This window comes from Dromiciops gliroides, chromosome 2 (assembly GCF_019393635.1).
Source record: "Dromiciops gliroides isolate mDroGli1 chromosome 2, mDroGli1.pri, whole genome shotgun sequence".
In the NCBI taxonomy this organism is placed as follows: Eukaryota; Metazoa; Chordata; class Mammalia; order Microbiotheria; family Microbiotheriidae; genus Dromiciops; species Dromiciops gliroides.
In genome coordinates, this window is record NC_057862.1 from 312,442,546 (window position 1) to 312,455,434 (window position 12,889).

Genomic DNA, 12,889 nt, shown 5'->3' on the forward strand with positions numbered 1-12,889 from the left:
GACACTACACCAATATATGCATGTATTTATTTGGCCCCATCCCAAAAGAAAAAAATAATATGTTTATACGTGTGCATATATATATGTGTTTATGTCTGTCTGTAAAATTTCTACAATCTGTTTTCAAGAGTTGGATAGCATGTTTCAGTATCAGTCCACTGAAATTATGGTTGGTTATTATGGTCATCAGAGTTCATAAGATTTTCAAAGTTGTTTGTCTTTAAAACGTTATCACTGTATAAATTGTTCTCTTGGTCTCCTGCTTCTATTGACTTCAGCCTATTAATATAGGCTCAGTATAATATAATATAGTTATAATATAATATTAAAATATAACATAGTTCACATATATCTTTCCAGGATTCTCTGAAAACATCTCCTTCATCATTGTGAACAGTATTCTATCACATTTAAGTTGTCAGCCATTCCCCAACTGATGGGGAACACCTCAAATTTCCATTCTTTGACAATCAGTCAATACACATTTTATTAAACACTTACAATTTGTCAGGCACTGTGCTAAACCACCTCAAAAGAGCTATAAATAATTCTGTACATCCTTAAAGTTTATTTGAGCTTTGATTTTCTATGCAGCTCTGGTTATTCATCAGGAATGCCTGGAAATTCTTCTTCATTAAAAGTCTATTCCCCCCTGTAGCATTACAATCACTTTTGCTGAGGAAGTTATCTTGGTTGGAAGCCATATCCTTGTGCTTTCCAGAATATTACATTCCAAGCTTTCATTCTTTCATAGTTGTGGCTGCTAAATCACATGTGATCCTGACTAATGCTGCCGGTACTTGAGTTGTTGCTTTCTGGCTGCTTGTAGTCCCCCCTCAACACTACCTCCCCCACCCCAACCTAAAAAATCTGGATTTTGGCTATAATGTTCCTTGGGGCTTGTTTCCAGAGATGGCTGGTGGATTCTTTCTATATCTCATTTGCCCTCTATTTCTATGGTTTTTTTGTTGTTTTTGTTTTATTATTTTTTGTGAGGCAATTGGGGTTAAGTGACTTGCCCAGGGCCACATAGCTAGTAAGTACCAAGTGTCTAAGTCTGGATTTGAACTCAGGGCCTCCTGAATCCAGGGCCAGTGCTTTATCCACTGCACCACCTAGCTGCTCCTTTGCTCTCTGTTTCTAAGACATCAGGGCAGTTTTCTTCTGTGATTACTAAAATACATTAACACACATACACTCTCTCCCCCCAGTCCTTTCAATATGTTTTCCATGTCATTTGTTTTTGCTTTGATATACCTTATATATTTTTAATTTTTTTTCTTCAGCTCTTTTGACTTGGTTTTCAATATTTCTTGATGTTTCATGGAGTTACTGGCTTTTATTTGATCCATTCTAATTTTCAGGGAGTTTTTGCTTTGGGCGAGGTTTTGTACTTTTTACACTAATCTGTTAATTCCCTTTCCAATCCTTCTTCTGTGGCTCTCTAGTCTTTCCCAATTTTTTACTCAAGCACTATTTCATTTATCAAAATTTAACCTCTTTTTTTTTTTTTGGGGGCGGGACAATGAGGGTTAAGTGACTTGCCCAGGGTCACACAGCTAGTAAGTGTTAAGTGTCTGAGGCCGGATTTGAACTCGGGTCCTCCTGAATCCATGGCCAGTGCTCTATCCACTGTGCCACCTAGATGCCCCTGGCATTTTTTAAGAGTTAAGTTTTGGGGGCAGCTAAGAAGCTAGAACGGAGATCCTGATTTGCTCCCGGAGTCAGAGGCACATGGCTGCTACTGACTTCTGAACCCACTCTTCTCAACACACAGCTATGGCCCAATGATAGCCCCTTACCCCATGCTACTCCTATGTGTAGCTCCTCCCCTCAGACTCCAGACCTAGGTAGTGGGGCAATGAAACTTCCAGCTGGCACTTGTTCTGTAGAGTGCCCAAAGTCTAGGATGGTTCTGGGGCCTCATCTTGTCCCACTGCCCAGCTTCTCTCTGAAGTGCTCCATCCTATGCACTTTTGGCCAGATGCTGTCCCAAGGCTAACTCTTCTATTTGTATCCTTGATCTCATTGTCTCCTCTTTCTTCTAGGTAAGGAGGTTCTTAATGTAGAGTCCATGAACTTGTTTTAAAAATATTTTTTGTAACTGCCTTTCATATAAATTCGATTTCCTTTGTAATCCTATGTATTTTATTTTATTCAGTAAAAAATATTCTGAAAAGAGGTTCATAGGCTTCATTGCACTTTAAGAGGAGTATTGTCACAAAGGTAAAGAAGCCCTGTAGTCTGCCCCACTGATCATTCTCTCTTATCAACCAATTATTTGGAAATATACTGGTTCTTCCCTAGCTGCCTATACATGTGTTCAGTTCTCCCCTAGCCTAAAAAAAAAGACAAAAACAAACAAAAAATCCACCCCATTCTTCTCCTGACCTGCCATTCTTTCAAGCTATCATTCAAAACCTCTCCTTTTCAATGCTAAACTAACATTTGTCCTTTCTAGCTTCTTTACTACCCATTCATTTCTCAGCCCCTGCTACAGTGGGCCTACTTGGTATCTCTTGATGGGGCACATGATTTCTAGGAGTGAAGTGTAAAACTAGATGAGCTCCAATGGTTGTCAAGGTAAAAGGTTAGTTCTTATCCATTTTCTTGTTTCAAACCCCTGAACTTCCCCTCCCCCCAACCCCAAAATAATTGTCATACAGCTGGGTGGCACAGTGTATAGAGTGTTCAGCCTGGAGTCAGGAAGACCTGAGTTCAAATCCACTCGCAGACATTTACTAGATGTATGGGCCTGGGCAAGTCATTTAGCCTATCTCAGTTTTCATGACTGAAAAAATGGGGATCAAGTAGGTACAAAATAAATGCTTGTTCCTTTCTTCCTCATTCTTTACTTGTACAAGTCTATATATTTATTCTTATGAAATCCCATTTGGGTCCTGTCATCCAACATATTACCTGTTCCTTCTAACATCACCTATGTTACCTTCTTGGCACATATGGCTGTTAATAACAATATAGGATAGAAAATGGTCAAATACAAAGGTTCTTCTCCCTTCAGGATTTTGCTGTATTCTTACTACAACAAGGGTGTTTTCTCAATTCCATATGAACACAGAAATTGAATGCTTTGCTTTGACTCCAAAGATGTCCTTCCATTGAACTTACTAGACTCACACTGACCTAGTGAATAAGCCTCCATGAGCCAAAGAGAACTCCTGGAATATACCCATATAGATAGGAATAAATGTCCCATATCTCTTCCCTATGGGTCACCTCTGACCAGTCAGAGTTAATCAAATCTTCCTAACGCTCTGGTGTTTTCCACACTTCTCTTCCAGTTGATAGCACAGACAATCACAATACTACCTCCTACTGGGAAAGTGAAGCTTGTTCAAAATGGCAGCAGGTCAATATTCCTCACGTACTACTTACTCATTCATAACCAGATCAGGAGCGAAACACAGCAGGTTCCCACTCGATTGTTTGTATGATCTCCATCCTAGTGCAAACGACATCAGGAACATCCAGGAGTACTGCAGCAGAGTCATTTGGTCATCCAGGTGTAAGTTTCTGAAACCTAGAGTAAGACCAAATTAAAGTGACCAAAATGATAACTTTGGTGTCCAGAGAGAAAACCTTTCATGATGCCTGGCTACGATCACCACTTAATTATAAGCAACAGAAATAAGAATTTCACTCCGATGGAATGAAAAGAAATTCTTTCAGATATGTACAATTGTGTGCCCTTGAACACTGCCTGGGCTAACTTGATGGAGTAAGAGAACAGAATGGAGGAGAGGACAATAAAATGGGGTGGACATCCTTAATTCCCTGCTATGTATAGATGAAGACTAGGTTCATTTTCTACAATTGGAAAGAATACAGAGAGGGGAAAAACAAAAAAGGGAACTTCTAATCTTAGATTATTTATGTAGAACTTGTAGAAGTTGGCAAAGCCCTTTGCATATGTTAACTCACTGGATTCTTACAACAACTTTGTGAGGTTTTCATTTCATCCCTATGTTACAGATAGGAAAACTGAGGCTAGAAGAGGTCAAATGGTTGCTCTGGGTCACACAGCTAATAAGTGTCCAAGGCAGGATTTGAATTCAGCTCTTTCTGACTCTAAGTCAAGTACTCTATCCACTGTGCTACCAAGTTGCCTCTTATATCCAGGTTGAAAAGAGGGGTTAAAACATGTGATTTTCCTACAAGGCCCTTAAGCCTACTGGGTGCAAATATTTTCTTTCAAAAAAGAAAATTCTACATTATCCATCTATCTCTAGATCAAGCTATCAATAGATCTTTTTATACCTACACATCTATATTTCTACAACTATGTATAAATCTACGTATGGGCAGCTAAGTGGAAAAAGTAGATAGAGTACCAGGAGGACCTGAGTTCAAATCTGACTCCAGACACTCAAAGTAACTGTGTGGGCAAATCACTTAACCCAATTTTCCTCAGTTTCCTCTTCTGTCAAATGAGCTGGAGATGGAAATGGCAAACTACTCTAGTATCTCCACCAAGAAAACCCCAAATGAGGTCACAAAAAGTCAAATACAACTAAAACTTGAAACAACTGAATCAGATCTATCTATACCTATATCTATATATCAAGCTATCAACTGACCTATCTCTATCTATAGATCTAACTATACCTATAGATGAAGCTATCTCGAGAGCTATCAATCTAGGTGATCAGTTGATCATAATCTCCTCTTACCTGGTATTGCCTTTGCCCATTTCACTGCTGCAATCACTTGTCGCCCTCCTAGCATGTTAAGTGTTGACATGATCCTCCAAGTGCTATCAGGCATCGAACTGTCATAACCTGCATATAACACCTCTGGCTCAATGACCTCCAGGAGGGACACTAATGTCGGGGTAAGCTGAGGCAATGATGCAGGAACCACCGTTTTGTTGACAGGACTTTCAGAATTCTCTCTTGTTGTTGTTGGGTTGGGTTGCTGAATTCCTTTAATTTTCTTCTTTGTCTTTCGAGCTGTGGATTAGGGGAAAAAACCATTAAGAGTAAGTTTTAGGAAATAATTATAACGACAGTCACCACCATCACCAATAGTAATAGCTTCCCTTTCTGTAGCACCTTACGGTTTATACAGCTATTTCCTCACGAAGACAATATAAACACGAACGATTCTCATTTCACAGATGAGGCTTGGCAAGACTGAATAACTTTTCCCAAAGTCATATAGCTCACTCCAAACCTGTCTCTTTCCACCCAATTGTGCACCTTCCTCCCTCCTGTACCATTTACTTAAGAGAGCTGGAAGGGGAGAGACACACTCTTAGGTCTATTTGGTGCCAGTGCTAATGTAGCACAGAGGACTCAGAAGGAACGAAAGAACGCTTTCTGTCTTCTTTCTCATGCTGGCAAGCAGTCAGTGCAGCCAGCCATATGGAACAGATGCTTTCTTGCAAAAAAAAGTGTATATATCAAGCCAAATTCATTTAATATTTAACCATTTTAGCGATTTATTTGGTAAAGTGCATTTTTATTCCTCTGCCTTTTAAATCCAAATATTTCACATCTGGCTTGTTACAGTAAACTATACCTGTATGAAAAACCATCTCTATTGCTTTTCAGGAAAATTCTGTAGGTCTCGCCTCCTTTGTGTTATTCAACACCACTGTCCCAATCAGGAGGTTCTACCTTAGAGTTGAACAGAATCACATACTCAGTAAAGGAAAGACATCTCATCCAATTACACAAATCCTCTTTCCCATGAGGAAAGAGGAATATTTACCTTCTACAGTATTATGTTTGCATAGTAAAAACACAGCTTTCCAGCACACTCATTCTATGTGTATCCTTAAAAAATGCTGTGGATTACAGAATCTCAGACTTGGAAGAGAACACAGAGGTGAAATGGACCAAGCTATACTGGGAGAGGAGTCTCTTCTATAATATCCACCACAGAGATTATCCAGTCTGTGCTTGAAAGACCTCCAGTGATGCAGAACCCACCACCTCTAGAGGGTGTTCATCCTTCTTTTGGATAGCTCTAACTACAAGGGCATTTTTCCTGACATTAAGCCTAAATTTGACTCATTGCAACTTACACTCATTGATCTTTGTCTAGCTCTTTGGGGCCAAGCAGAGCAAATCTTATCTCTTTTCCATGTGACAATCCTTCAACTTATCTGAAGACACCTCCTATTCCTTTGCCCTCACCAAGCCGTCTCTTCTTCGGGCTCAACATCTTTTTTGTTATTACTTTGGTGGATGCATGACCTCATAGGATCACAGACATAGAGGAAGAAGAAACCTCAAGAGACCATCTAATCCAACCCCTTCATTTTACAGATTAGGAAACCTGGCTCTACAAAAGTTATGGGACTTGCCCAAGGTCATTCAGGTCAGAGGTAGGATTGAACTCAGGTCTTCTGTCTTCAGAACCTTTAACTATACCTCAATTGTGTAGGTACTTTCTGCAAATGCAGATTGTGACACTTCTATATAGCTTATTCCAGGCATTTTTGTACCTGTGTTTCTGCAAATCCTCTGCTAAAGATCTACTCAACATGCCAGAGGTCTTATTTAGTACTATTACTATTATCAAGGATTTACCACAAAGAATGTAAGCAGCTATTGTGTGGGGATTTGAGGCAGTCCCACCTTTCCTGTTGCTAAGGAAAGGGAGAATCTAACAGCTCAGAAAATATTTTAAAACAGAAGACTAGAGAGAGGTAGGAGCTAACAAAAAAAAAAAATCTAATTTTCTTAGTAAACTCTATCTGACCCTTTCTATAGTAAAGATGAAGCCCCACATTTGAACACATACACTGCACAGTTTTAAATTGTCTGTGGTGACTTAGAGACCAACATTTAACAAAAAGTAGGTCAAGATCTTTCAAATGGCAATGACTGTTACCTTGAAATAGATATGGAAATGAATTTGCTCATTTCATCCATCTTTTTCCAGGGTAAGTAAAACCAAGTAAGCTGAGCTTAAATGGGGATTAGGACCAATATAGACATGGTAGCACTCTGCAGAGCTGAGCTCATTCTGTCCTTTTGGGATAACCTGGAGAAATTAACACCTTTGACAGAAATTACTGTCATCAGGTTCCTTTAGGATTGTCATCAGTTAAATGCCACAAAACCATGCTAACTCAGATAAAAAAAAAGTCTGATGACCTAGGAAAGGTTACCAAGAATTAGAAAATGGAAAAAAGTAGGAAATGTGGCTCACTAGCATACTTTTTAAACATGATGGTCTGTCAAACATGTCTGGCACCAAAAAATACCTACTCCTGCCAGATAATGGATCCATACAGATGAACAGGAAGGGGATAAACATTTATTTATGAAGCACCTACTATGTGCCAGGCACTGGGCCAAGCACTTGATAAATATTATCTTTATTACAACTCTGGGAGGTAGATGCTATCCTCGTTTTCCAGATGAAAAAATGAGGCAGATGGAAGTAAAGTGACTTGCCCAGGGTCACTCAGCTAGTAAGAGTCTGAGGCTGGATTTGAGCTCAGGTCTTCATGATTGCAGGCTTGGGGCTCTGTCCACTGTATCATCTAGCTGCTTGAAGAGGCTTTCAAAATAAAGCTACAACACCTCCCTGCCCCCATCTATTTTCAAGGAAGAAATTTTATCATTCTTTCTTCTTTTTTAGCCTGGATGTAGAATTTTATTTGAAACACCCCAAGGAGATGTGCTGTGTTCCACGAAGGAAGCATATGTGCTATCTGGGGATGATATTATTTGCTACAATGAAACCTTTCTGTAATGAGCATTGTAGAACAAATCTTAGTTTATTTAGGTGGACCTCAAGACCTGTCCAAGGTGGGTACCACAACACTACAAACTCCTTAGAGGACCTCATTTTGGCTCAGTCCTCAAAAGGCTCCAGTATCCTTCATTATTCTGAACCTATTTATACATATACATGCATAGGCATTATAGGTAGGTGTATATAGATAGGTAGGTATATATAGAAACACTAAAAAAAAAAAATCAACCATGGCTTTTTATTCACATAATTCAGAACACAAAAGTCATGTTCTCTTTTAACTTTACATCCATATACATATAAATATATATATGTGTGTGTGTATTTATTTATAGATCACTATATCTCCATGTATGTGAATACATACTCCATTATTATTAACCTCAGTTTTCAAGACAGAAAATACATTCTATTCATAAAGATAAACAAATATTGACAGTTAGTATAAGACACTACCCCTGATCCCTTCTCCCCACCTCCTCCAGCTGCCCCTATATGGCAACGTACTGCTTTCTTGTACATTATGAGTTTGTTAGGCTTTGACAGTATGGAGACCCTAGACTGAGAGAGACCCTCAACAATGCCAAGGCCCTTTCACAAAAATACATAATGGTGATTCATTACTGTTCACTTCCACTTTTTTTTTTTGGAAAAGAAAAAAAAGAGCCTCTGTAGGAGAGTAGCAATAAGAAATGCAGCAAGCTCCCATCCGCAAAACTCCTCCAAAAAGACATAGAAAATGCAGCGGACCTAATCCTGAAGGGGAAATTCAGAAAAATGTCAAAGTGAGTCCTTTGTCCAGCCCAAGTCAGTACGGGGAGACAGACAGAGAGGTCGGCTGACAGGAGACATGATCAGAACAGGAACACGCTAACAACACATGAACACTTCAATGCCTAGGAAGAGGCTGTGTACAGGAGGAAAGGAAGTCCCAGACCTATACCAGGGTACTGTGATGTGGACAAATGCCAAATGGTTGCTTTGTTGCTCATTACATTGTTCTGGGTCACAGATTCAGGCTTCAAAGGAGACCTGTGAATGAAGGTGATGTTCCTAGGTAGGGAGCCCCAGTAGTGGAGTGGCTTGGAATCCAGGGGCAGAAAAGGATCTCATTTCATGCATCTAGCTCAGCCTGAAGAGAAATAACCAGGGCAGGAATCCCAGACTAAAGGAGAAGAGCTACAATTCAATTGCTATGAACAGCAGAACTTCCTGGCTGACCAATAGGAACTGAGTTCATCAGTATTTTCTTGCTCTGATTGAATCTAGGTCAGCATCTTGCAGCACTCAGATCAGAACGGGAAGGTGGTGGTGGTGGTAGTGGTGGTAGGGCCAGAAACAGACTTGCCCTGTATCAGATAACTTTGAAAGCACTTACTTAAAGCTCACAGTCCCACAGCTTGTTCCTGAGATTCTGGAAAAACACAACACAACACAACACTCAATATCCTAAAAAAAAAAAACAAAAAGCAGCAGCAGGACCAACCTAGACCTTTCTTCCAGTGTAAGGCAGAGCCCAGCCCTAAGCTCAAGTCTGAAGTCAGGAAATAGGCTGGAAGAACAAGCAAATAAAAAAAGAACCTCATCATAACGAGCTATTCAGCTGGCAGGGACACTCAAAACAAAGCCAGAAGAAGAGAATGACTCCATCCACAAGAAATGCCTCAGAGAAAAATATGGCTTAGGTACAAGTTCAACTAGTATTCCTAGAAGAAATGAGGCAAGAGTTTTAAAAAGAGTTAAAAAGTGTTTTTATAAATGAAATGAAAGTGCTTGAATTAAAAAAAAGGAAAAGAAATGAGAGCTATGGAAGAAAGAATTGGAAAAAGAATTAAGAATTTGACACAAGAAGTACACAACCTGGACCAAGCAACAAACTTCCTGAAAATTAGAATGAACCAAATATGAAGTGACTCCATGAGACAACGATGAATGTTAAAGTCAAAAGACTGAAAAAAATTAGAAGAAACAACTGACTTGGAAAACAAATTAAGGAGAAAAACAGCAATAACTGAAAATCATTGGACTACCTGAATGTCACAACAATAACAACAAAAAGATCCCAGACGTCATATTTCAAGAAATCTTAAAAGAAAACTGCCCAGATGAAGAAATTAAAGCTATCTTATAGCCATATGAAAAAATGTTCTTAATTACTACTGATTAGAGAAATGCAAATTAAAACTGCTCTGACAAAAAAGGAAAATGATAAATGTTGGAGAAGATGTGGGAAAATTGCAACACTAATGCATTGTTGGTGGAGCTGTGAACTGATCCAACCATTCTGGAGAGCAATCTGGAATAATATCCAAAAGGCTATAAAAACTGTGCATACCCTTTGACCCAGCAATATCACTACTAGGTCTATATCCCAAAAAAGATCATTAAAAAAGGGAAAAGGACCCCCATATACAAAAATATTTATAGCTGCTCTTTTTGTGGTGGCAAAGAATTGGAAATTGAGGGGATGCCCATCAATTGAGGAATGAACAAGTTGTAGTAGATGAGTGTAATGGAATAATATTGTGCTATAAGAAATAATAAACAGATGGATTTCAGAAAAAAACTGGACTTATACGAATTGATGTTGAGTAAAATGAGCAGAACTAAGAGAACATTGTATGCAGTATCAACAACATTATGTGATGATCAACTGTAATAGACTTAACACTTCTCAGCCATGCAATGATCCAAGACAATGCCAAAAGACTCATAGTGGAAAATGCTCTCCACATTCAGAAAAAGAACTATGGAGTCTAAATGCAGATTGAAGCATAGTATTTTCACTTTTGTTGTTGCTGTTTATTCTTTCTTGTATTTTTTCCCCTTTTGTTCTGATTCTTCTCTTATAACCTGACTAATGTGGAAATATGTTTGACATAATTGTAATGTATAACCTATATCAGATTGCTTGCTGGTTTTGGGAGGGGTTGAGGGAAGAGAGGGTGGGAGAACAATTTGGAACTTAAAAGTATTTTTACATGTAATTGGAAAAAAATAAATAAAATGTTTAAAAAAAAAGAAAAGAAAAGAAAACTGTCCAGACCTCTTGGAACCAGAGGGAATTGTGGAAATAGAAAGAATCCACCAGTTACCTCCTAAAATAAACATGAAATGAAAACTCCTAGGAATATCATTGCCAAAATCCAGAGCTTCCATGTCAAAGAAAAAAATAATGCAATCAGCCAAAAGGCAAGAATTCAAATACTGAGAAGCCACAGTCAATGATCACACATGATTTAGTGGCTACCACTATAAAGGAGTGGAGAACCTGAATATGTTATTAGAGAAGGCAAAGGGCTTATAACCAAGAATAACCCACCCAGAAAAATTGAGTATGAAACTACAGGGGGAAAATGGATCTTTAATGAAATAGAGGACTTTTAGGTATTCCTGATGAAAAGATCAGAGATCTGTAGAAACTTTGGAGTTCAAAGACAGAAGTAACATAATAAGGTAAACGTGAATCAACAGTGATAACTAAGGATAAACTGTTTACATTCTAGCCCTATCATCACCAAAGGTCATGGAGTCTAATGAGACAAGGACTAGGAGTGGTTCTGTTATTTCTTGCTGATCTTAAGAGAAGAATGAAAAGAGAGGGTAAGAGTTGGGAGGGAGGAAGGGAAATAGAGGTTAGGAAAATCCTGCTATGAACCAAACTTGCCTCACTGTTGTTGTTGTTACCCTCTCATAACCACAGGTACAGCTCACTGCATTTCTTTGTCTAGCCACTGCTATATATATCAAGGGTTGGCCTCACTAAAGTGGGTCTCCTCAGTAATGGAGCAGACCCTGGCATGCTTGTCTAGTTTCCCTCCTCCAAGAGAATAAGTTTTTTTGCTTATAACATTGTTAGTTCTTTAGTTTTATTTTATTTTTCAGAGTTAACAGGTTGTTGTGATTACTTCTGTGAGCAATTTGATATTTTTTCCAGAGTTAACAGCAGTTGGTATATAACCTCTGTGGCTCTTTGGTCATTTATTTTCAGGGTTTGACATTTTCCACCAATGTATATGGTGTCTATAGGGGAGAATGAGTACTATGTTAATGGGTTAACATGTATAGGGAAAACACGTGTCCACAGCAACTCCTAATTCTGGAATTGTGAATCTTAATGCCCTTCTTTTTCAGGGATAGAGTTCTTATATGGGTGCAGCATCATTGTTGAACAGGAGGATCTGCTATGTTGAGCTGCTCTGCTCTTGGGTTGTGCCATTTTTCTTCTGTAGGGCTGGGCCATTTGCTCTTTCAGAAAGGGAAAATGATTCAGCCTGGGAACTGCAGAAGCTTCTCCAGTTCTGCTTTCTTGGTTGGGCCTTAAAGGGTTCCTACATCCTGGGTGGCAGATAGCAAGGAGTACACAGAGGTATGTCTTCTCTTTTAAGCAGCATGTAGCAGTACAGAAACACCAAGTTTCTCTCTCACCACTGTATGAGGTCCTTTAGTAGACCTACTTTTTCTGTTTCAAGGTTGGGGCTGCTCATTGAGAGACCTCCCTTTAGATTACCAGATCCTCATCTCTGCTAGCTAAGCCGTAAGCAAGCAATGCATTTGTTCCATAATCACAAAACAGTTCCGGGGTTCAGAGTTCCCTGGTTATAAATGCTAGAGTTTTCCATTGGCCATTATACAAATGAGCTGCTAGAAAACAAGGCATTGAGGAAGACCTTGCTCTGGATAAGTGCATTGTCTTTGTGGGCTGCTTTATTACCATTTTTTCATATACAAATCTCATATTTGTCTTTGTCTTTGCCTTTTTCCATCAGCAAAATCCCCAAAGCCTGAAAAGAATGTGGTTTTAAGTCTTTAACGTATGGAGACATTTTTTTTTTTATACACAACTCTTCAACTGTTCACCTTACCTTAGAGTAAGGGTTCCTAACTTGGAGACATAGAGACTGAAAAAGCTTGAGAACCTCTGCCTTAGACAGAACAACATGTTTAAGGTCACAACACCTAGAATTTTAAGACATGGTTTTGAAGTCTCATCAGCATATTTATTAGCAACGTGGTTTTGGATGAGACCTTTTAGAGTCTCTGTTCTCTCATCTATCAAGTGGGGATATTAATATGCTATTTATCTCTAAAAACTGAAACCGAAAAAAAAAAACCCCAACTGAAACTGAAATGTGCAAAAATGTCCAAAACATGT

General features: G+C 38.9%; 1 protein-coding gene across 1 annotated transcript in view; it reads right to left on the reverse strand.

The window, feature by feature from the left end:
* The window catches only part of NR3C1 (nuclear receptor subfamily 3 group C member 1), a 143,366-nt gene that overhangs the window by 18,777 nt on the left and 111,700 nt on the right, over positions 1-12,889 (reverse strand). Inside the window, 2 exon segments of the mRNA XM_043981535.1 lie at positions 3,397-3,541; positions 4,692-4,970. Of these exon segments, the coding sequence (XP_043837470.1) occupies positions 3,397-3,541; positions 4,692-4,970 (424 nt within the window).